This window comes from Tinamus guttatus, unplaced genomic scaffold (genome assembly GCF_059628265.1).
Source record: "Tinamus guttatus ecotype Peru unplaced genomic scaffold, ASM5962826v1 Tinamus_guttatus_pri_ptg000008l, whole genome shotgun sequence".
Classification (NCBI taxonomy): Eukaryota; Metazoa; Chordata; class Aves; order Tinamiformes; family Tinamidae; genus Tinamus; species Tinamus guttatus.
In genome coordinates, this window is record NW_028288542.1 from 1,688,714 (window position 1) to 1,715,259 (window position 26,546).

Consider the following 26,546-nt stretch of genomic DNA (forward strand, 5'->3'; position numbering starts at 1 on the left):
CAAACTATCAATTGTGTTCAGCTCTAACACTGAAAAATAGCTTAGTCCTTCCTCAGAGCAAAAAAATGAGGAAAAGAGAAAATGTACGTTGTCAAAGAAAAAGAAGTGCTGTATAACTGCCAGATTAAACTACAGCAGGACTGCAGCATGCCATGACATCAGCAAATTTAAATCACCATTTACATTTTTTAAAGCACCCAAAGAAAAATTAAGGGTCTCTCTCTTAGATCTTGAGCTGCCTGTCCAGTTAGATATATGTAATAGATTTGTTTTTCTTTAGAGTTATGTTAATTGGTAAGCAAAGTAAGAAAATATGTTTTTTTTTTCCAAAACCAAAACTAAAAAACACAATGTCCCATAATGGTGTTTTCCCATTAAGTCTCACCTGAAAACAATGCACACAAATATGTATATTTTAAAAGAAACAAACTTTTTTAAAAAAAAAATAATAATGCAGCAGCACAACAATATGAATGTTGTTATCTTTCTCCTTTCGCTTTTCACAGCAGCATGTTCTCAGTGGCCAACACCAGCCACTGGCGTCAGCACTGGTACATTAGAAAGGGATGTACACCTTACCCATGTTCACCTTATCCTCTTCTAATTTATTTTACTTATTATCAGTTTTGTTGATTTGGTATAGTGGATTTTTTAAAGTGAGGAGCTCATGTGATTTGTACTATACTTTGTATATTGTGAAATACATATTTTTTCTTTTTTTTTTTCTTTTTGGTCTTCTTTTGGTTAAATTTTTTACAAAGCTGTGAGAAAGCCACCACCAAAACAAACCAAAACAAAACAAACAAGCAAATCAAAACAACACACAACCAAAGTTTAGTTGGCATTAAGAGCAAGCCAAATAGTTGAGTAACTATCCAGCAAGTCACAGTAAGCCATCTTCCAAGTCTCTTAGATTGCTCAGTTTCACCTCTCAGACAACAACACAAAACACTATCACTTAAGTCTTTTTCTGTACATCTCTTACATGTCAGAGTCCTACAAGCATCAGCTGAATGAACCCGCACACCACCACCAGCTACTGTTAATGTAGTCCATAGTGTAAAGTTATATTACTCAGTCAGAATAGTTTTGCCAAAACTATACCAAAAATATTTTAAGGGCAGATTTTGTGAAAGCTTTCTTGACTTACATCAGATTATACTGCAAACCAACAAAGACACTGTCCAAAACTTCAAATTGCAACTACTGCAACTTAAAACATTGACACTTGAATTACAGAAACTATATCTCTAAAATATAAAGTAGAAGCTCAACAGAAATGTTCCCATTTTTTTTTTCTATTGGGTTTGGAGCAAGTTCTCTGCTAGGCATCATCAGAGTAAGAAAAATCATTTTGTTCTTCCATCTGTCAGAGTGATATCTGATTTTGCATTTTTACTTAAATAAAAATGTCCATTTTAGTACAACCTTTTGACTGCTCAAATCCAACAGTTAGAGATGAACAAATAACAGTGCTTGTTTCTGTAACCTTCAAAACATGGTAAACACACTTTCATTTAGACATGTTCCCTGGAAAGCAAATGCAAGACAATACTCCAATAATATTTCCAAGACTGTCCTAAAGCATCACCATGACACACACTGCTGCAGCCATGTCTCAAGGGCAGAGATACACTGGTACTTTCACCCCTTACAGACACAAAGTGCTAAAAGCAAAATGCTAAAGGCCAGGTTGTCTTCCTTCATCTCCTTTCTGGCATTCTCGTGCAGTGCAAAAGCACATCACAAAGCTCAAGAAACTTTGGGGACTTTATCCAGGTTCAAAGAAACCACTGAAACAGTGGCACAGTAAAACTCACATCACAAGTAAAATATTAAAGTTGTGCAATTCCACAGAGCAGTGAAGCTTATCATCACCTTGAGCTACTGTCAATTACACTAAAAGAGGATGACTCCCCTTGGCAAACTCTAGTTGGAAAATAATCATACTTTTTCCTTCTCTAGTGCCTTTATCTGATGACCTCAAAGTGCTCAACAAACATTAATTCATTTCACCTCAGAATACTTTGTGGCGCTTGGCTAAATATGACTGCAGTCTTCATACGGGATAACTGAGTGCTAGTGTTGGTACCCTAGTCTTTCAGCTAACAAAAACCACTTTCTTTTTACCATTAATCACTGGAAGAAAATGCCTCTAGAGAAGAAAAAAAAAGTTTCTACGAGCTTGATTAATTATATGAATAGATAAACCTAAGGGCAAGGAAAAACTCTGGGAAATGCACAACACCAAAAATTGTGATGATCTCTGTGAGCTATTCTGCTCCAGTCTTTGCGGCATTTCCAACTCATTGCCCATGTTTGTACATGGCATCATGGTAAACAGAAGAATCTTTCTTACTGCAACCAGGGCCAGGTTTAGTATTAAAAAAAAAGACAGTAGCAGTGTGCACATGGAGAATCTGGAAGCCTTCCCAGATTTTAAATTTGTCTTTTTACACTTTAGAGACTGAAGCTAAACAGAGATGACATGACAGTTATTGAATTATATTTTTAATGGAATTCTCCCTCTCTCCAGCAAACTGAAATCAAAGCTGGTGACTGGCTGACTGTAGAATATGCCTACATATCTGCAAAGTTCCATCTGCTGCCCAGTCTTTTTAAAAAAAGAGCATATAGAGTTACCTAGACTTGGACTGCAAGACAAAATCAGTACAGTCTAGGTCCACAGGAAATTTTTTCTTCTGGTAATTGCTTTTGTGTTTAGATTCATGTCTCTTCTTCAAAAATAATAACTATTTGGACTTTAAAATATGCTTTTTTCCCATACAATTGTCATTTTAGAGACTAGTTTTTAAGATATGGAATATTTTTAATTATATATGTATTATAAAAAGTGATATTCTAGCTAGCTTCAATGTACTCTCTTTGGGGGCAAATTATATTGGTGTATCAAATGGAATTAATAATGCCAAGTTTTCAGCACTAGCCTGTGGGAGCCTATCTTGTAAAATTCCTATGACTGGACAATATTCATCAATGAGACTAGTCAAATATGTAAGTATTATCAGTATCATATTAAGAGTTTGCATTCTCAAAGGAATGCAACATACCACAGAAAAAACATAGCATGTCCCTTATTTTTGTGTGTTACTGCCATTAAAATATGACATATCATCTACTTAAAAATGGAAAGAGCAATTACAGGATATAAACCTAGGTATTTTTTGCAGGATGACAAAAGTTTTAAATATCAGATATCTTTAGAATATAAACAAATTATTGGATTGCTAATATCTATTATGCTATTAACATCAGCCATGATTGATTCACTAAAATAGGTTTGGCTACTTTTTGCATCACAATACAACTCAAAATTTATAAATAATGCACTATGAGGAACATAATAATATGTAGTCAACAAAAATGCCATATTGTACTGTAAGAGATCACTGATATATTTATTATGCATTTAATGTCATTTCAAACATTTTCTATTGTCTCGCCTTACATTATGAAGTCTAAAATATGAAGAAGAATGATAAAAGATCCCTCTGGAGTCAGAATTACTAAAAATTCTTTCTGTGCCTTAAACAAAGAGTGAGAACTGCTCCTGGAACCACCAAATCCTTTACCATTACTTGAGGTTTTCTTGGATGCAGCCATCACAGTCTCAGCTTTTAAAATCAACAGTGCTCAGTAGCTGACTAACTCAGAGTAAAGGTATGCTGTTTTTAATAACACATGCATACGTATGCAATACCATGAGTAGTCTGGGGTACAAGGCAAGTGACAGGCAAAACAGAAAGCTGTAATTTAATTTGTGAGCATTTTTGTAAAATTGGAACTATCAATGTCCTAGTGCTTAGTTGAAAGAACATACGTTTTGGGACTGAAAAAAGTATTTCCACAAGCAGAAATTGAAGCAATCACAAACTGAACACCAGTAGATGTCATTGGAAATACTTTTTCTAAAGTTACTTACGCCTGCCGGTCCTTGTACATCTTGTTAACTTTCTCCCATTGGAAATTAAGCTGAGTGAGCTTTTCCTGTATCTTCGCTGCCTCTGCTGGTGTAGCATTTTGCAAAGCTGATGTCTTCTTGCTGTGAATAGCCTCTATATGACCCAAAAGTCTCCCCAGACTGTCTTTAATGCTCTGTAATATCAAGATAAAAATGAAACATCAGCTATTGTTTATGAACAAAAGAGGGGAAAAATGTAAAATAAACAATAACTTAATAACAGTTTTTACATAGCCACGTAAAAATGACTGAATGTTCATCATTTCTTGGAGATAATAAATTATCGAAAAAAAATGATGGCTGGAGGAAAAGAAAAGAGCCATTAACTTAAGTCACTCATTCATTCCCCAATGCCAAGTTTACGACTGTTTTAACCTCATTTCTGCTTTAAAAAAAACCCAAAACCCATTTTACAGACTCATTTTTAAGACTGTTTTTAAATTATTTCGTTGTTTATGCTACTCTTGAGTTGTTTCAGCACATAAAACATCAAAGATATCAAACAGCATAAAAATATTTTATTAGGTATCACTGGGTTTGTCTTTGTATACCTAATAGCTGCTAGGGAACCAACAGGAAGAAAAATTTTTACTTTGGGTCCTCAAATCTAAAATATGTGAAAGCATTTAGAATGCTATACGTCATCAATAGTCATTAAATCCAGCTCTCCATCTAGTCCTATGACTCAATTACACAGATCTTCTTTGTACTCTACAAAGTACAACGTAAATATGGCATGAATTCCTGTTTCTTGTAAATGACACTTACAAGCCTCAATGCTACAAGGCATATGTTGCTTTTTGCCTTCTTTTTTTGGGATTCTGTTTTTCCTGTCTGTGGTATTTGTGTTTGGAAGAAGAAAAATCTCTTCCAGACCAGTAATTACGTCCACTTAAACAGAAGTGTGCCACATTTGCTGATTTCCTTCAGTCAAATCAAAAAACCTTCTTCACTGAAACTAAGTCCCATCTGTTGCAAAGCCCTGGCTATTATTTCTAACAATGATGAGATTTACCTTATACTTCTTATTGCCTGAATAAAATGAAAAAAAAAAGCCATGAAAGAATTGTTAAAATGTTTTGGATTGATGATTGCATCAATCTGCTTCTAGTCTACACTTTCCTTCTCTAAAGATGGTTATGCTGGACTCTCCCTTTCACTCTAATGAAAGGTTAATGAAGATGACAATTTTTGCCTATAAAACACTATGTTGGATGGTACAAAAAAATGTGGACCAAATTATACAAAGAAGCTAATATGCCACTGAGTCACTAAAAGTCTTGGATAATACCTGAGATAAATGATAGATTTAAACAGCAGCTTAAAAATATGTATCTCCCTATTCCTTTCAGCATCACAGAATTTAGCAATTTCTTAGCATTTCTACTTTTTAATGAAATATGAATGCAGGCATGCATATGTCTCATTGAAAGTGTATTGAATACAGAATGCTCTTGGGATAATATCTATGTATTCAGCTGTTTTGCAACATTTGCTTTCAAACTCCCTACATTTCCAGCACCTATAATGCACCAGAAATAGCTTGAAGACCTTTAGCATAAGTGGACTCTCGATCTATTACAATTCTTGTTATTTTAAACAAAGCTGTCCAAAGCATGCCCTAGTCATTCTTTCCTGTGATGTCAGAATGATACGGAAACTGTGTGTCGAATATTCAAGTATTTTTCCCATAGATGGTAAGTTATAAGAACACTGAAGTTATTTAGATGCAACATAATTGCATATAAATCAATCAATGTACACAGCATCCAATGGAGATATCATTAAAATAAAATAGAAGCTGTACTAAGCACTGAGCAGCATAATATCCCATCATGTTGATACGCCTTCCCCACATTTTAAGTGTGCCTCAGATATATACTTTGTGTTTGGTAATACAGATGAAAAGTACAAATGCCTTTTATTAGCTTCTCCCAGAGACAGAAACCCAGCCACCAATTCAAATTTGAAGAAAAGTATGATAAAACATATGTTCATCTGTTTTATCTGCAACCATATAAAAGATAACTTTGCTTTTTTAGTGTCCTTCAGCTCACCTAATATGAAGGACATTCATCAACAAAGTACCGAAAGAATGAAAAGAAGGCCTCATACTGCCAACTTGTACTCATTGTTATAATCTCACCTAGTATAAGCTGAAGTCTAGAGAGCATTCTTGTGCTAACATCTTTCACAGGCAAAAAGCAAAAAGTTCTTATGTAACACTTTTGAGTTGTTTCTCTTTGTAACATTTTTAACAGCTAAAAATTGCCAATATTACACTTAAAAAAAATTATGATATCATATCAGAAACACAAACTATATGATGAGCCCAGTAATCATAAATTGTAGCATTTAAAAGGTGCTTTAAAGTAATTTTTGCTTAGGAAAACTTGATTTTGTTCAAGATTTTACCTTTCATCTTTATGGTTTACCAGCACTACTGAATAGAAGATCAGAGACTCTGGTGCTTGTGGTTTCAATGGTTCATTGTCAAAAATGACGACACCTGAACTTCAGATCCTGTAGATAATACTCACCTAAGATGAAAGATCACACTGCCTATTTCACATTGTTAGGAACATGCATTTTTGGTTTTGTGATTGCTATTTTAAATGGAATTTGCTTTTTATATATTCTATACCAGACAACTCTTGGATAAACCCAGTGATTAAATGATTATTGTTATGCTTAGAATTTAGCAAGTAGAGTGAAACATGCCAGTTGCATGAAGTAAATGAAATTTTTTAAAATAGACAGAGGCTTGCAGATTCAATTAGCTCCCACTTCTATTCTTTATTTCAAAACATGATCTTTGGAAAGTCGTTTCAGTCCTAAAACTGTTAACTTGCATGCTTTTTGAAGAAATAAATAAGAAACTGCATTGTACTTGTTATTTTAACCCTGAAAATGATATCTTTCGAATGGCTAGAAAATGTTAACTTTTAACTCTGAAATTCTAAGGAAGATATGGTAGCAATTTCAGCAGTTTCAACTCAAGGAAGGTAGAAAATATCTTTTTTGTTTAATAGCATGTTAAGACACAATTGTTAACAAATCAGAAATTAAAGGTTTATAATGGCAGCAGATTTTTCCACAGCATTGCCATTTCTAAACCAACAAAACTATAAAATGGAAGTTATCAAATACTATGCTAATTCTGCTTGTATTCATTATCTTCTGCCACATGTTCTGTCTCTGATAGAGGCTCGTGCAACATGATATTCAGACAGTAAGAAGTTTACTATTACAGTAAGTATCTATAGATATTTACTATCTATATAGAAATATAACTTCTATGCCATAAATTTAAGTCATAGCTCAAGAAATCTGTTTCTGTTATATGCCCACATTTGTGCATGTTATACAGATAACTAAAACCTAATCCTCGAAACATATTTTTTGGGAAAAAAAAAAAAAGCTTTAAGGTCCACATTAGAGCAGAAAGGCTAAAAATAAAAACCTAAAGTTTTGAATGCCCACATTCACATTTCCTCTCCTTCCATTTCTCTTGAGTCTTCAGCTCAAAAACTTATTTACCCTGGAGCAATCACCAGGGAAAAACGCCTGAGACCCATAATCCAGTTTGGAGCATGCTGAGGTTCTGTTACTATATTGGGCATGAATAATCTGGTCATGACTTGGAGCTGTGGGACACTCAAGTAAACTCCAAGGAATCTATATAGGGAATATGATAACGATGATTTGACAGAGGCCAAATCAAAATCGGGCATTAATTGCACTGGCATGGTAAAGAGCATAAACCTAGCACACACACACAGACAGAACAAAACAAAACAAAAACAAAACAAAACAAAACAAAACAAAACAAAAAAGCAAACAAACAAAAAACCCACTGTGTCAAATTTCTTGTCCCTAGGAAATGAGAATTATGAAAAGTAATCCTTTGATATTTTCAGTTAAACAGCAACTTTTTTTTCACTATTCATTTTTCCTAGAATGAAATGGAATGAATATATTACTCAGCATTTATACAAAAATGAAACAGAAGACATGAAAGACAGACATTCAGCAAAGGAAATGTCAGTCTGTTGATTAAATCTACTGCAGTTTAAAATATCTGATGTTTTTGTATAGGGAATGTCACATTGCTTTAGTAAAAATACAGTGTGAATTCTACAGGCCAACTAATCCAACACAATTCTATTCATAACCAATGAGCCTCTCTTAACCGAATATCTGCTCGTGACAGTATTATTTAATAAAAGCAGTCTCATGAATTGTGGCTTCCATCTTTCATTTTTCCATAACAGCAATTATTCTTACCTCTTTAAATATCTAATTAATTTAGTCTCTTCTCATAAAGGTCTTGTTTACATGGCTCTGGCTTTTAATTTGTCCTTCCTGAATTCTTTAAAATTATTTTACATACTTTCTAATTATCTTCTATACTTTTAGAACGAAACACATCATGACAGAAAGCTTAGTACTTAGTGGGAAACTGTTCTGTTTGGAATACCATTTTATAACTTTTATTACAGAGTAATATTTACTTTCTGGATACAATACACTTAGTGTACATGTTCAGGTACTTAGTGTACAAGAAATACTTTCACTATGCTTTATACCTGCCTGCCACAATTCTTATATCATTAATGATGTACTCCATTGCTTAGCACTACTGGACTCTGCAAGTTCACCTCTTTTTCCTGTTTTGGACACACACACACACACACACATATATATACACAAATAAAATGCAAACAGCAGAAGCCTTTTCTCTGGGTTGGTTTATGATCAGAAATGTGTTCATTGCTTGTCAACAGTCCATCACCTAGTGCTAACACTGGCTGGATCATCACTCGACAAACCACATTTGATTTCCCCAGCACAAGAACCTGTTTTGCACTTGTTTTGCACTCAGTGCTGCTGAGTTCTACTTAAATCTTGGGTTTATATGGTTAGGCCATAGAGATTAGATTATTCAATATTACTTAATCTGGAAATAAAAAATATCATGAAGGGATGAATCCATAAAGCATTTCCAAATCAGTCCTTGAATATGAGGAAAACAGCACCCTCACAAAAGTAACTAAAAGTAACTGTAACTAAAATTTTAACAGGGGAAAACAAGGGAAAGTATAATTGAAATGTTGAAAACTGCCGCGCTCCAACACTTCAACACCCAAGTGAAATAGCCTTCCTTCCGGTAGGTTTGAATATCAGCTAATCTCATGGGCCCACTTAATAGGTTGACATCTTTGAAGTAAAGAAGTAATTTCTTTAAACACTGAAAAGTAGCATATGTGCCTATACTTGAGTCTTAAATTATATATTTTTCTAACCAAATAGATAATTTTAATGAATATTAAAATATATTAAATACATTCATATAATTTTGAACTTTTACGAGGCATGTCCCTAACTATCTATAATGTAGCCTATAGATAGACATTCAGAACATTCATGACATAAACAGATTTTTCCCTGTGTTTAGAATGCAGCTGCTACACACAACAAAAAGTGATACAGTTGTCCTTCTATAAAGGAAATTCACAACTGGATGGCTGAAGATTGTCTCAGGAAAGAAAAAAGAGCACGTACATATGTGTCTGCACAAACACACATATCTCACACACATATACCTTCCATTTTTCATGTCAAAGAGAATAGCTATAAGCAGTTGGTTATCAAAAATGCCTTGGGAGATTTTTCTAACCTGCTTAACAAAAGCACACAGAACTTTCATGTCTAAGGAAAAAAAGATTACAGAAAACCATTAGCAGCTGAAGTGACAGAGCCTTTGGGGAGTGATCCATCTCATTGCTCTTGAGAAAGAGAAATCACGGTGCTAGAGACTCAAAACGCAAGTTCATTTTCACTATCTGGAATTTGTCTTTATCTGACAGCTAAAGACAACACAGTAAAATGGCAGTTCCTTAGCTATTTACGTACTAAGCAGCCAGCAAGCCCTGCATTACTGGAAGATCTAGTTGGTGAATCTAGTTAATTACACACAGTTTTTAGGTTAAGGATTTTACTGAGCTACAGCACAAAGGCACTCTGAATATCATGTTAGGTGTTGTTTTTTAGTAAGAAACACTTAATACACTCCAGATGTGGATTCTAATGTACAAAATTCAAAATATATGTTTGGCATAGCAAATGTGTAGAACGATGCTTTATCCTTGCATGAATAGCAGATTTGTTGCAATATTTCATGCCTCTTTTACTGACATGATAACTGACCAGAGCACCAATTTTACTATTCATAAATGACTGCAGAAAATCCAAAAATTACTTATAATATTAAAATTTGTACAGAGATATGAAACACTTTTATATGGATATTATTGCTTTAATAAGCCACATTGAAAGGAGATTAAGAAGGTATTCTAGCTGTTAGAATCACTGATGTTGAACATTTACAGTAAATTACCTATATTCTAAAATAAGCCACAGGAGATGTATGCAAAAAAGTGCACTATAAGCAGATAAAAATTAACACTCCTGAAAGAAAGAAGAGAAAAAATATAAAAGCAGGAAAATATTTGTATTTAAAAAAACAACAGCAATAAACAACCCATTTTTTAACTAATTAAATAAAGACCTCACTGGATAAACACAAGAAAATGTGTTAGAGAAGGAACTAGTATAATGATTATGCAAAAAAAAAAAAAAAAAAAAAAAAAAGATTATGCACTTATTATTACTGATTATAAGCTAATCATTATAATGATTATGCAAAAAGCCCATTTTCTTGTGTTTATCCAGTGAGGTCATTATTTAGTTAGTTAAAAAATATATAGGTAAGAAACATCTTTCCTCAAAAAAACAGTTGGCTTTGCATTTGCAATTGAAAATATAACATTTATGAAAAATATTATAGCTAAATGTATTTTATTGCTAAAATAAAGATGGAAAAAAACGAAAGGCCTGCTAAAAGAATGGGCACTACTATAGTTTTGTTGCAAAAATTACAAAAAGTGCTTAGCTTCAGCAAATACAGTTTTGAAATTGGAGTTAATATAATCCAGTAATGAATAGACAGTCTGTGAAAGAAATTCTTCACAATACAGTATTCTGCTAAACATTTTCTCACTTATAGCTATAAATGCAAAGCAGACTTTCTAAATTCCAGACCGTTTTATTCTAGAGCACTCATTTTTGAGTGCTATTAGCATTAGCAAACTGAACTTGTGTCAGTTTTTATTCTCATATTATCTTATTTATTCCTGTGTATCTGTCCTGGGTAATCTGCACCTTGAATAGGAAAAGCGACTTGCATAAAATGCATACAACATAGGAAAACTGTAGCATAGGAGGAGTAATATAGATTGAATTCCTAAAATTCAGCCAGATTTAGTTGAACAGATGCAACTTCAAACATTCATTTAGCTTTCAGGTATCCTTTGAAAAATCCATTTCTACTATGGCTACCTACTGAAACTGTTTGAGCTCTCTTCCTACATTTGAGTATATAATGAAAGCCATTGTATTTGTAAACAATTCTATATAGGGAACTCAAAGATTAGGAAAATAGGATGAAAAGAAGAAAGACGTATTGTGGAAAAAAATTGCAGGCAAATTGCAATTATGCAAATCACCATCAACAACAGACCAAAGTGCAATAATGTTTGTGCTTTTAACAAAACACAATGTTATTGTGATGTGAGTCTCTCACTGAATCTTATTTGCTAACATCTCTGTATCTCAACAGTAATTTCCAATACAATCAAGGGGAGTTTCATCTTTGAACAAACTATAATATTAAATTCATTTGTTAAATAATGTGATTAAATATGGTGACAAATGAAATAGGGATAGTATATGGCCTACTATTTAAAATGGCAATTTAAAATATTGCTGGCAATACAGATACAGCTGGCAATACAGACAGGATAATGTAAACATTGCAATTCGTGACTTAGGAGATAAAGATTTAAAGACATGACCTGGTTTGTCCTTCAAATTCTTTCACTTACTAAAACTTGAAAAGAAGAAAAACGTTATTTTACGTTGTTTTTAGATGATTTACCAAATATGTCCATAAAATTATTGTAATTTAATAAATACTACATATTACCATATTTTTGCTGCAAGGATTCATGTATTGCTATTTTATACCCCTCTAATAAAAAAACAGTGTTAGAACTATCATCTCTGACAATTATCAAATGCATTTTCTTATTTTTTATTCAGTATTTACCATATTGCATTTGGCAAAAACATTCAAAACAGTTGTGCCTGAAAGATTCTGGTAAATAATTTATTTTTCCTTTTAAGGATTAATTGTAATGGCTTCCTTTTGAATGGGAGTGAGAAGAAATCACAAACTCAGTCTTAAAACACAGAACTATTCATGACAGTTCTGTAATTTGATTCATGCAAATCTGTCAGGGATGAAAATCAACCACAATTTAATTTCAAACCTTTCCCAACCAGCTGCTGAACAATTTATGCACTACTTTTCTATTTTTACTACAGGGTAATGACAATGATGAATGCTTTTACTAGGAAATAAATATTCATTCGGCAGGCTCAGATCAAAACTGTATCCTTCCCAAATTCCAGGAATGTACAAGATCCATTTGCCAGTTGTGAAAGATTTATTTGGGAGGAATATGGAACCGTGCCCACAAATGCATCTCATAACAATTTAATAATTCAGTAAAATTAAACCTATGTCAATACTTACTTATAACCTCAGTAATCGATATTATTAAAGCTGGTGTCAACTCTAATAACACAAAATATACATGGCTGAACCACTGATTAGTTATGGATGTAGATCAGATAAAGATAGCACAATTCTAAAACACTAAAAAGTGCTTATAAGAAGTCAGCTGACAGCAAATTGCTTGATGTAGATGACTGTTCTTCCAACCAATCCCCGCATGAACACATGAACTTTACAGACAAGGGCCAAGTGGTGGCTCATTACCTATGATTTAGCACTTTTGGGGTGCTTAAGAGTCTTTCTATCAAGAATGATTATTTAAAATGAAGAACGGCAAAAAAATTGGCATGTTGTGTGCTCTAGAAATTGATTCGGGACATTCAGTGCTCAGAAGCACTTTAATCATCTGGAACTGAGCCACACATGGTGAAAGGTCCTATTATCAGCTATATGCTTCTCTTGCTCCAATACTTCACTATTATGCTTCACTGGACATACCATACTGCCGTGCTAGGAAACTGAAAATACCCTTATTTCCTAGTGCTAATAAATATATCTCTATAGTATATATCTATAGTATATATCTATATATATCTGCCTACGAGATGGAAAGAATAAAATGTATATGATTCATGAACTAAAAACAGATTTAATTTTATAAAGCTGACACTAGCATGGGTATGGGATTCCTCTACTGAGGAAAGACATAAAATGGACTCCTACAGAGAGCCCCCAAATAATGTCAGATAAATGGAGAGGTAATCTTCATGCTGATGACAATCTGAAATTGTTCTAATTATATACAGCACTTAAGCCTTTTTTTTTTTTTAAGAAGGCTTTCCTAACACTAACACAATTCTGCAAAAGTTGATAACCCATTCATCTACCTGGGCTTAAAACTTTAATCTTATTCTATGTCAATTTTATGTTTGAAATATTCCATCAGTTTCAAGGGATTTCACTGATGCAAGTGATGAAGTGATGAAGAAATCAGACAGTAATACCTAAAGTTCTAGCAACCATACTGGATTATCTTTTCATTACCTACATTTCAGTACCTGCTGGGCAATATATTTTGTCCGGTTAATGCAACAGTAATAATTGCATAGAGGTGATCCTCAATCGGACTGCAAACTTTTGTAGTCTAGCATGGAATGGAACACCTCAATTTTTCTTCATTTTTAAATAAAAAATGCTTTTGAAATCAAACACACATCAAAATGAAGCTGCTGAGAGCAAGTGCAGATAGAGTTCAAGCGTTAACTAACTATTTCAAATTACAAACAAGCAAAACTTTTTAACCACAATCCAGTAACTTTAAATATGTAGCTGCATTATAGCTGTCCCTCTCCATCCTTTATCTTTCACATGAGGAAGTGCTATGCAAGTATCTTAGTGCTCCAACTTCCAAATTCAGGTGAATCCATGCCTAAGCATCTTGATATAAAAATACCCGCACATACACTCATCACAGACAGGGGTCAAGCAATCTTGAAATAGTTATGTCTGAGAGTTAGCACAAGCTACCAACATACAGTAACTCAAAAATGCCAGAACCACATCATGGTATAGAAAGATTTGCATCTTACCTTGAGACACTCCTCTTGTTTGAAGAGATCCTCGCAATCCTTGGCCTGAAGGACAGGAGAATTAAGGCGCTCTTCTACTTCAGACAAGGCTTGCAGAAGTTGCAGGATCTCTGCCAGGTATGCAGAAGGCACATAAGTGGTTTCCACAGTGATTCCTTCAGTCATCACAAAAGCTGTATCTTCATGAACTGTTTGCTAGTATAAATATACAATAGAATGCTTCCTTTAGTTTCTCAACACTACACAAACTTAAAACTTAATGCAATTTCCAGTTTACAACCTAGAAACAATTAAAAATAATTTCTAAGGACAAAAGACGGAAATATCTGAGGTTTACAACATAAATCCATACTCCACCAGTCTAAATTGAAATGGCAAGTGCTGAACCATGAAAGGTATACAATTTTCTTCTATTCTCTTTTCTGAGAAAAGTAGATAGGAAATGAATCTACTCTGTGATTCCAGTACTACTGAGACTTTATTGCCAACCTTTTCAATTTAAGTTCTCATAACTCTTTAAGAACATGTCCTTCATTATAGAAATTCCTCACAATCAAGACTTAAAATACTAAATAATTTCAATTTCCAATAAAATAATGGCAAGTGTAATAGGCACAATTCTTAAAGAACATATGAAGAAACAAACAAACAGATCAGATCAGCACTTTAAATATTGTAACAACATCTCTCTGGAATTTTGTGCCTGAAAAGTTACTTAACGCATTCATATTCCTGAAAGAAATACCAGTAACATAACTTTTCAGGAAATTAAATAATTTCCTCTGGACAAATTGGTGTCTAGACACCTATTCTGACCGTATGAGGTGTACACCAAGTGTAAAGAATATTTTGGTTCCAAGAAAATAGATTGTTGACCTACAGAGTCCCAAAAGATAATGACATAGAAAGTGACAAAAATATAATAGTTTTATAAATTCTCTGCCTTTCTGATTAGCTGTATTTGTTGATCACAGAGGAAAAGCAATACCAAAAAAAAAGTGTGTATTAGAGCACAGGGAATAGGGAATCATTTAATTAAACTCCAATTACTTGATCACCTGCAGTTCCTTTAGAAAGGTCAAAATTAAAGATATGAATTCTTTGCAATTTGATAATCATTAGTTATTATTTTTTTTCATCATAACAACTAGGAGCCCTAGCGTGGGACCAAAATTCCACTGTGCTTGATGTGTGTTTTCTCAAAAACTTTGAGACAAAAGTGCTTTGAGGACTTCAAGGGAAATTTACAAGTAATTTCTGGCAAATATCTTTCAAAAATCTCTCTAGTGCTATTAATACCAGATGCTCTAGTATTGATAATCACAGATTTTGGAGCCATGAAAGCAAAATGCACAAGGTCAACAGTCCTAGAGCAAACTATATCATTAGTTAGCTATATGGTATGTAAAGGAAAACTAATATAAATGTTGTTTAACACACACGCTACCTCAACAAGGAGTTTCAATTTATCCATTTGCCCTGTCCGTCCTTTCATTTCATGATTCTCCCCCCACATTTTTATCCGAGTCACTTGGGTTCTTCAGTTTTCATCATGATGATGTCTCTATTTCACATATAGAGTCCACAAAGTTATCTATCCATAGATTTCTCTTATTCTGCTGCATTTCTTATGCAAATTTAACAGCTCTGCTTACACTGTTATCACTAAATTCTGCTAACAGGAATTCTGCTAACACTGAAACCTTTCCAATTACAATGATATCACCTCTAACATTTTCATTTAAAATAAATTGCTAAAACAATATTTTGTTTGACTTCCTACATTTTTCATGAATCACACTCTACAAAAATAACACTTGACCCAGTCCAAAAGGGATTGAATCCCAGGTGATTTGAAAATGGGAGATTCCTGACAGAACCACTGAGGCATGCAGCAACATATTGTCATTCCACAGACTTTACACTGTGCTACTTGAACATGTACCTCTGCATGAAGCATATTTTAACTATAATCGCATTTCCCTTTTTTGACTGAGAAGACAGAGTATTTATATTCACAGTAATTCAAAGGGCATGCTAGGTGTGTAAGGTTATTCACTCAAAATTGGGTCACATATAAAGTGATACATAAAATATAACTAGTTTTTAGGGTTTTGTTATTTTAAACTAGTTTTTCAACCCAAGACTTAAGACTTGGGCTTAAGACTATGTACACACATATATACAAAATAGCATCTGTGTCTTCCTGACTTAAATTATTTCTGAAATCAGTCACAGTCAAGCAGAAATCTGATGTGTGAACACCTCAAGGTTATCATGCATACTAAGAGAAGCACCAATCACTACTACAAACAAGTCATACAAAAGCACTCTCCAAAGCAAAATTAATTAAAACCTGAAGACAGGCCTGAACCTTGTATGACCTATATCGCTTACTCATCCCTCAAAGTATATGTAATATTTAAGTCCTATCAAAGTCAATAAGATATACACAGGCATACAAGTCTCTTTACAGAAAATTCTCCTATATTAATATTTCCCACAGTTAATCAACTACTGGTATAGTCCCACAGGCAACACAATTATAGTGCAAACAAAGCCTTGATGTTTATTTTAGTAATTCAGTTGTAAAGTGCTAAAACTGGATACACAAATAGGTGGACAGATATTTGAAAAAAGTCTATCAGATCCTGCCCTCCTATTTGGCAACACTATTTCATACCTTATTCTGAAGAAAAACAAAAATCTAAATTAATTAGCTGCTAAATATTACTTAAAGAAAAGGCTTGGAAATTTTGACAAAACTGAAGTGAAGATTAAACCTCTTTGCCTTTAGCAGGTGTGTAAGAGACCACTGGCATCTTTTCTCCTTCCTTCCTTTGGCCATGAGAACTGTAGGAGATGGCAAGGCAGAAGTACCTGGCACTAAAGCATGCAGGCCAGGCAGACTCACAACTGACATCTCCAATCAGAGAAGGAAGTGGAAGGTTTCTGGCCTCCCTCTTTGCTGGCTGGGATTATCCTGCTGGAGAAGCTACAGGAGAGGCAAAGAGTGTGTGCCTCTATCCTAGACACATTTACCAGAAATACCTCATTGAAACTGAACCATTTACTAATATTCCAATGAGAGAAACAAAAGAAAAGGAGTCTGAGACTACTACAGTGTAGGGTGAGTAACAGGCAGCTAGGAATCACCAATCCTAAAACTCATAGTAATTCAGTAAAGATATATGTAATTGGCTAATGCCAAATGGTTTATCAGAACCAAGCTGGCTTAACATTTCCTAGGAAATTAAAATACATAAATGGAAATGAAAGCTTTAGCTAAGCTTTTAAGAGTGATTTTGAATAAACTGAATCTGACAAAGTGACAAAATGTAATTACTTTAAAGTTCTCCAGCGCATAATATTTTTAAAAAGGCATAATACAATTAAGCTATTTAGAACGATGTGGAAATGGGTATAAATGCCTACTTGCAGTATCCTTATTTCCACAATATATTCTTGTATTGATATTCATTTATTTCGGTAGTTTTTCTACCATGTCAATTTTATACTGATGCACAAATAATTTCTAATCTCTGAAAAATCAATATCCTTTGGGTAAGGCTTATCATTTCATGCATTGCTTTTCACCATGTGTCATTATCATGAAAATAATAAATTGAGTTTTCTTCCCCATCACTAAGCATTTTTAATTAAAGGGAAGAATCTTTCCTAAATGTGATTCTACCCATATGTGACAAATTGATTTTATTGATAACTAGGTGCAACACAAAGACATGAGAAATATCCACAAAGACTCACTTAGCTGAGCAGACCAATAAAAAACAGACAAAAGGAAAGAAATAAAAACTGCAAGAAAAATACATTATACTCTGATTATTATTCACACGTCTGGAACAGTGTCACTTGAAGAATCCTTTCTGTTTTCCTATCAACCCTGGAAAATCAAAATAAAATCAAAGATACTTATGCGATTGACAGATAAACTAGCTTAGCTATGAAATAAATGGATGTTTTTAAAAGATCCTAAGAATTTAGTTTGAACCACCATCCACCTCAATATACCCATTTCAACCACTTCAGTATATCCAGTTCCTTTGCTCTTTCTGCAGAGCGAATAATCCCATTAACCTTTTCAGTGAGCAACAGCTTGCATTCAAAAAAAGTCCAACTTTTTTGTGTTAGAGCTTGAAAATTATTTTATTCTAGGTCCAATCTCACTGTAAACTAATAGCAGCCTAATGAAATGTGCCTTAAATTAATACTTCACAAAACCAGAATACACTAGAGGAGTGAAGTGGAAAAGCACACCACCCAGCAGCACTCCTAGGCCATGACACTACTCCCGATGAGAGTTCAGGAAAATAAATATGTGCTTCCTACTGAAGTGAGGCAATGCCTGAGAAAGCATTCTTTCCAGTCATTCATCTCTGAAGAATAAATGTTAGTGCGCTTTTGAAAAAAGAACCAGATACAAGACAATTCCTGGACAAGGGCAAAAATGCCTCAAAAAATCCTTTAATCTTCTGAACTGTTTTCTGTGTTTTAGAATAAACTCTAAACTACATGAGACTTCCTAACCAGTTGTTAGCAGCAATATATCAGATAGATAGGCAAAAAAAAAAATGTAATAGCATAATGAAATGCTATCAGAGATCAATAAAATCATTTATTTTCAAGTATATGTGTGTGTGTGTGTAAACGTATATAAAAAACTTTTTTCATTATACATTATACATTCATTCCTATGGCAGCTGCAAATGGTGATGTCAGCTCACCTTCAGAAAGACAAGTTCTGTACCTTTAATTTTGCTAGGACATCTTGCCTTTAAGTATGTACATATTTAAAAGGTACACCAGAGTGATCCAGAGAATATGGAATTTTTCATTATGAGATTGGATGGCCTTAGTCAATCATAAGCAAGTAATATATCAGTACAGAAATAAGCACCTCTTTCACATACAGAGAGATTTTAAATCCTCACTACAGGATTAAAAATTTAGAAAATGTTTATAAAATTCCATAGAGGCAAGTCCTTAACAGCATTAAGATACCCACAAAAATAACATTTATTTATGTCTTGACCAAAAGGCTTGACCAAAAGGTACAAAACTTTGCATGTTGCAATACTCAAAACATGTATTTTAACTGTATCCAGCGACATCAGTCTTTTATAGAGTGAAATTTTTAGAAAAAAATACTGATTTCGGTAGTGTAACCCCAATCTGAGAGCAGAATCTATCCCAATATTCATGTACTAGAAATTAAGTGCAAGTCTTTGCAGGATTCATGGAGCAAGAGTGCTTTCTGGATCACTCTTTTTCACAACTAAGGCATACCTTACTGCAGAAGCACTGCATTAATAGCTATTTTCATACTATAATCTATAGAAATGAAATAATGGTAATTAAAATGAAACAATCACATATAATACCACTCTTTTGAAAACATTTCAGTAAATTCTACATGCCAGGACTAGTAAGTAATAGGAAATTACATGATTTGATTTTAGAAAACAACAATCAATGGACTTCCTTCCACTGTCTTATTTCTGACCTTCTTAACTTGATTGAAATGCAGAGCTTTTCTCCACAAGAAAAGGTCTATTCCCTATGCTTTCAGGCTCAAAATTTGGGACATCTTTCAAAAATCTCTGATAGTCATGCTACATTCTGATGAGCACTGTAGGGTGGTTTTGATAGATACCTGTGGATGCTTGACTCAAATGCTTGGTTGAATACTTATTCCACTCAAAATATACAAATATATATTTTTTTTTCCTTTGACTATATTGCTCTCACATTGAGGTGAAAAAAAATACACAAAAGCTGTACAGTTCATTTTAAACATTAAACCACTGTATCATTACTTTGGGTAGTTTTCACAGAGCTAAGGTTTATGATTTTTCTCTCTTTTTTTTTTTTTTTTTTTTTTACTTTCAGGAGAAATATATACTACCTAGTACAATGAAAAGGCATTTTGGTGATGTGGGCAATCTCTTGAGTTCATCACACTCTCATGCCTTTACAGACCCCAAAGATGTCAAGTACCCTGGATGAAGAGATAAAACGAACAGTTTTGCCAATCTCTTTTCATTTTCTTGTGGCTTAACAGTGCTTCAGTTTAATTTCAGCCTAGATTTTTGCCTTCAGATCTTTTCTCTGATTGTAGTCATTTAAAACAAGTAAAGGAATGTCTGTGTCCATTGTGAGTTCCCATAAATATTTGTAACATTACAATAGGAGTTATTTTAAAAAATAAAGAGTTCACCTCATAACTCAACAATCACTGGCCAGGCAATGAACAGTCTCTAGCATTTGGAGAGGAAATTAACTACCAATGACCAAATTAACTATCAAAAAGGATAACCAGTGTCAATAAAACACTTCACAAATTAGCAGTTCCCTGAAGCTCACTCAAAATTTGATGTCAAGACTATTACAATTATTTTACAATTGAATACAGGAACATGTGAAACAATATCACTCAGTTGATTGATTCATTTGTACTCAAATTGAAGATGGCTTTATCTGAACTAACAAACATTTATCAGATTAGGAACATTTAATCTAATCCTTCTCTTGCTTAATGATGCACTAAAATGAAGATGACTTAATTATGCTGCATGGTGAAAATAACTGGTTGCACACATTTTATAAACCTTACTCCTTTTCCTTTATGCCTCTGTCTAATGAAGAATTACAAATCAGTACCTAAATGGGCATGCATTCATGCTACATTTTGGAACAAAGGGAAACAGAAGGCATTGTGAAATTTATATTCTAAGATGGCTTTAAACAAATATTTTTAAAGATTTAGAATCTCTTATGGGTTGGCCTGGAAAATATTTACTGCAGGATTTGCTTATGCATCAGTCTTTGGTAAGCAATATGTATTTGAAAGTGTTTATATGTTAGCTAAAGAATGAATAAACCCATAGAGCCGCTAATCATTTCTTGTATTAATTTTATAATATTTTTCTGATGCAAAAGTATGTACAGACAAACGACGTACTTAAGCAAATACACAGTCAACAAATGAAAGCGTTGCATTCTTCTGCACAGTCCTGTATCTGTGTAATTCCTGATGGCCAACTGTGACCAGGGGATAGATTCCACCAAATCTGTCCTGTGCAGTCAAATTCCCTTGCACAGTGGGAAAACTCCTACAGGATAGTAGGAATTTAAAAATATGTCAAACTCAAAATAAAACTTCAAGAATATGTTTCCAGGATAGTGGTTGGCAACAAAGAAGAAACTGTGTATACAGTGACAAATACATCTGCTACATGGTGTGCTGGAGATCAGCAGTCCTAGCTACTGACTTTGCTCACTGACAATTTGTTTAGTGGTGATTGAATGAGACTGCAAACAGGACATGGATTCCAGAAGCACCCTCATCCCAGGAAATGTTATGCATGAAGTTTTAGGGCTGCCCTGAATGATAATATGTGTAACTTCAATGCCTGACCACCAAGGAACCAATTAACACTGCTGTGTTAGAATGCAGTCCATCTAATGTCTAAATTGACTGATCCGTTCCTAGAGTTGATTTGTGATACTAGCTTTATAGATACTTATGCCATCTGCATCTGTTAGCTATTGGGTGAGATAACTTAGAAAACAATAACAAAAAAAGCATTAAAGTACCACATTAGTGATGAATGCTAACAGCTGCAGAAAACGATGTCCTAAACCATAAACACTGCTGCTTTCTAGAAATGTTAACAGGCATTATCTAATTACATTTCTATCTTTGGTTCTTAAAATAATGTTAGTCTACATTTATAGAGATGCAAGCATACAAAATAAAATAGGTTGCTTGCACTTAGGTTGATTTTGCTACTCTGAGACATAGACTTTTTAAAATAATGCAAATGCAGCTGTTGTCAATCCACTAGCTTTGAACACTTAATATACACATAGATAGTCAGCTATCACACTGTACACATACTAATTCACTTCCATCTGCACATTTATGCACATACTCTGATGCATTCAGGCACAGAATGATTAAATGGCAGTGACATCCTTAATTGCAAACAAGAAGGTGAAAATCATCTCTTAAAAAGCTACTATCACTTACAGCCATATCACTCTGCAGCAGGTCTTTCGTCTAATTTAGTTCAATATTATAAGGAAGCAATTTTGACAACAAGTTTCTCACCACAACATTTATTATGATAGCAAATTATGATATACTGTATGAGAGGAGAGAAGATAGTAAATAGCTCTCTTGTTTCTCACAAAGCTAGGTAATTATGAGGAATAAAATACCATAGTAGCATAATATTCAGCTTTGCTGCTGAAAAGTGAAATGAGAGACAAATTGGTGCTCTCTCTCACTTGATTCTTTAACAAAAGGATGCTGCTCTTGTTTTACTCTCTACCATATAGGGAAGAAAACATAAAGATTTTGGGATAATTCTCAGCATCTCTGAGAATACATTATTATAACTATACCCTATAATTTGCAGGCACTATTCTAAACCAGCATTTAGTTCAAGCTACAACAAGAGTTCCCGTTTCAATATGAACGGATGAAGATGTCGAGTTTCACTTTTAAACTTTTTTTATGGAACATGATTCAGATCACTTCATTAAGGATTATGATAGAAAATGAAAAGCAGTAGAGAAAAATCCTTCCCATAAAGTTCTGACTTCTACGAGACAGGATAAGGATTTTTTTCCAATTTGTTCTATTAAAAGATTGTAGATTTGCAGTGATGATTATGATTACTGTATAGATTTAATAGCAAATACAAGAGAAGAAACAGACAGATCCCCTTGTAACAGCAGAAGGCTATAGGTAGCAATGACTTATATTACCATATACTCTGTGCATTCATTTTAGACACATAAAAGGTGAAGTACATTTTAAAATGTATCTTTAAAACAAGCTGCTTGTCAAATATCTCAAAATAATACTCAATATTCAGTCTACTTCCCATAACTTTCTTATCAGAATCCTAAATTAGACATGAAACTAGAATTAAAATATTTGAAATAATAGAATATTTTTTTTCTAATAGCAATATTTACAAACTGACCACTTTTCTCAGAATTTCCACATTCATACCCCAGGCAAAAAAAAAAAAAAAGTGTAAAGTTATTTGTATGAAGAGCCGACACTGCAAAGGTGAGAGCATCACCTCTGTCCTTTTTCCAAAAACACTTCATAACTTCCAAGGCTTAATGATTATATGTTCTTCAGAGAACCATAAACGTCCCCAGAACTCTCTACTGTTACCATTTAAGTGAAACAAATTTTATTGAAAAACAAATGCAATTTATTTTAATACAAAAAAATTACAGTCACTAGGATTAAACATTAAGGGCTTATTTTTTGGCGAGTATCTTCAGCTCCCAAGGACAGGAATGGAATTTTCTGGTTAATCATCATTTTAAAAAGAAGCCATAAAATCTCTAACTCTTCTTTAAGTGATTCACTTCACAACCCATGTTGAAGCTGACAGACTTCAAATTGAAACTCTTAGTAGAGATGAAGCAGAAAGTAAGCTTTTCTTAATATAGAAATAAGTAGCTATATCACCTTAGCTATATACTTGAACTTACATGAGGAAACTGAAATCTCCCCCACTGAATTTGACCCATAGGTTATTATGCCATATATATGTGAAGACACTGCATGGGAGATGCAATTGAGAAGACAACACCAAAAACTTTTTTTTATAGTTTTGCTGTTTTTTTTTTTTAACTTGCGCTGCATCACTTGAAACTGCATCATATGTATTCTATTATTTTGCCAAATTACTTTTTTCTCTAAGGATGACACACTCTCCTCTTTGAAAGCAACATCTCAAAATTGCAGAACATATAGTGAGTAAGAAATATTTTAAGCTCATTATGTTTAGCGAACAGTAGTTATACTTCATCCTTTTATGGTTTCAGCTACATTATACTACAAAAATCAGTGACAGAATATTCCCTTTTGTATCACAGAATCATAGAATGCTTAAGGTTAGAAGGGACCTCTAGAGGTCATCTAGTCCAACCCCCCTGCACACGCAGGGTCACCTAGAGCATGTGGCACAGGACTGCGTCCAAGCGGGTTTGGCAGAGCTCCAAAGAAGGAGACTCCACAACCTCTCCTGGCAGTGCTCTGTTCCCTCCCTGGAACTGCAGTTCCAGTGCTCTGTCACCCCCACTGTTAAGAATTTTTTCCTTAACTTCCTGTGGAACTTTTAGTGCTTCAGTTTGTGGCCATTTCCTCTAGTTCTACCCGTGGCCACCACTGAAAAGAGGCCAGCACCATCCTCCCTTGAGGTACTTACAGACATTGATCAGAACACCTCTCACTCCTTCAGGCTGAACAGGCCCAGCTCTCTCAGTCTTTCCTCACAGGGCAGATGTTCCAAACACCTCATGATTCTTGTAACCCTGTGCTGGGGTTACATCCCTCTTGTACTGGGGAGCCCAGAACTGGACACAGTACTCCAGCTGTGGAATATTTTTATGTATATTTATATATATGCACATAGACATTTGTCAAATAGTTGCTGGATACTGACTGGTTCATGTCTGAGAAATAATCTTGATTTTATTAAAATCTATCATTTTAAGAAAATAAATTCTCATATTTTTATGGTTGCATTAGCCTTTTGAAAGGTATTTCTAAGAAAAACTGGAGAAAAGTAAAATTCATGGAGCATGATCATTCTAATATCACCTGATATCAGAACTATAGTGTTAACAAAGGTGGCAAACACAGTTCTGTCATCAAGTCACATATTTAAATGTCTTCTTCAATGAAGCATCTTGCTGTGCTTATTTAATGAATCTTAGTGAATAGCAAGGTATACATTTAACCAAATCCTTAAGACTTTTTAATGACAACTTTCAATTGTTGAGTATATCTATTGCTGTGTATAGCACCAATTATAAATGAAAAAATGTAGAAGTTTGCTATTGCTTAGCTTTAAAAAGAAATCCCTTTGGGAATTCTTATTGAATCATGATTTTATTCATTTGGTTGTCAGCATGAATAATCTCTGTGAAGGCTTTTGTTGCTGGTGCATGCATGTCTTTAAGGGACTATATTGAATTTTCATTTTTCCTTTGTATTTTTAACTCTTAGACAGACAATTAATCTTCACAACATCCCTGTGAGGTAGGTATTCACACTGTATTATATATATGTATATAAAGAAAAACAAAAGAGAGAGGAAGAGAGAGACAAATTCATTCTGTTTCAGTGCCTCAAAGCCAGAACTAGGACTAACAAAAGCAGTAACAAAGCAATTCTACTTCTCACTCTGATTTCAGCCATGAGAATACACTGTCTCTCACCAGTTTCAACAGCTTCCAGGAAACTTCAGTCATATTTCAGATGAATGCTATGCTACCATGCTCATCATCAGCAGAGAAAGATTTTTTTCCAGATGAATGAGATTTTTTTCCAGAGGAATGAGAACTCTAACATATATATAAATATATACACATTATATATATATATACATATAATTATAATGCAAACAGGTAAATTTAATTGAATAATGCCCTCTTTCCACAGATAAATATTAAGTAGCTCTGCTGCATGCACTATGGAGATTTAAAATTAAAATATTATCAGGATATAAATAAAGAAATAACTTTTAACAATAAGAATACATGCAATGGTTACATGACTCTAAAACAAAGTCAGTAGCTACAAATGCACTGACCAACTCAAAAGCATATGTACTGATTTTTTTATTTCTCCATATTTTAAATCAAAATATGCGATTAAGTATTTTTATTAATTTGCTAGTAAAATTTTATAATGGATTTACCAGTCCTATCTCAAGGAGGGCGGTGGGGGATATAAAGGACACAATGACAACAGAATATTTTTCTATAAATTACATGATCGTTCCTATTTCTTACTTGCTTATCAAAAGAAGAAATGTATTCATTATAAAAAAAGACTCATTTACAAGACAAAATGAAGCCTGCTCTAGCTTCTTGCCAATCTAAATGATTTGCAATGGATTACATCCATCAAGTTTAATACAAACCATAGCAATCTCAAGAGTAGTCATTTTGAGGAAGATTTAATAACATACAAACCAAAGTTAATGTTTCTCTGATTGCTTCCATTAACTAATGTAAAGCTATCCAAATTATTATTTCTTATATATATTACATAATTCAATAGTAGAAAAGTTTAAAACAAAAACAGATTAATACATTCAGTACATTTTAAAAATGATTGCATTGACCAAAAGGGTACACTTTATTGCGTATTTTCAATCTTTTTCTTTCTTTTTAAGACATGACCTACCATATATCAGATAGAAAACTTACTTTATGTATTTAGATTTTCATTGTCCTTTCAGTATGGCTGTCCTGTAGTCTAGGTGCATTT

The 26,546-nt window shown here is 33.7% G+C and overlaps 1 protein-coding gene across 7 annotated transcripts in view; it reads right to left on the reverse strand.

Moving 5' to 3' along the window:
• Positions 1-26,546, reverse strand: part of DMD (dystrophin) — a 1,078,552-nt gene that overhangs the window by 580,294 nt on the left and 471,712 nt on the right. For all 7 annotated transcript variants that reach the window (XM_088521823.1, XM_088521851.1, XM_088521829.1 and 4 more), the window contains 2 exons: positions 14,213-14,407; positions 3,944-4,116 (listed from right to left, as the gene is read on the reverse strand). In XM_088521823.1, coding sequence (XP_088377949.1) covers positions 3,944-4,116; positions 14,213-14,407 — 368 coding nt within the window. The remainder of the gene's footprint in view (positions 1-3,943; positions 4,117-14,212; positions 14,408-26,546) is intronic.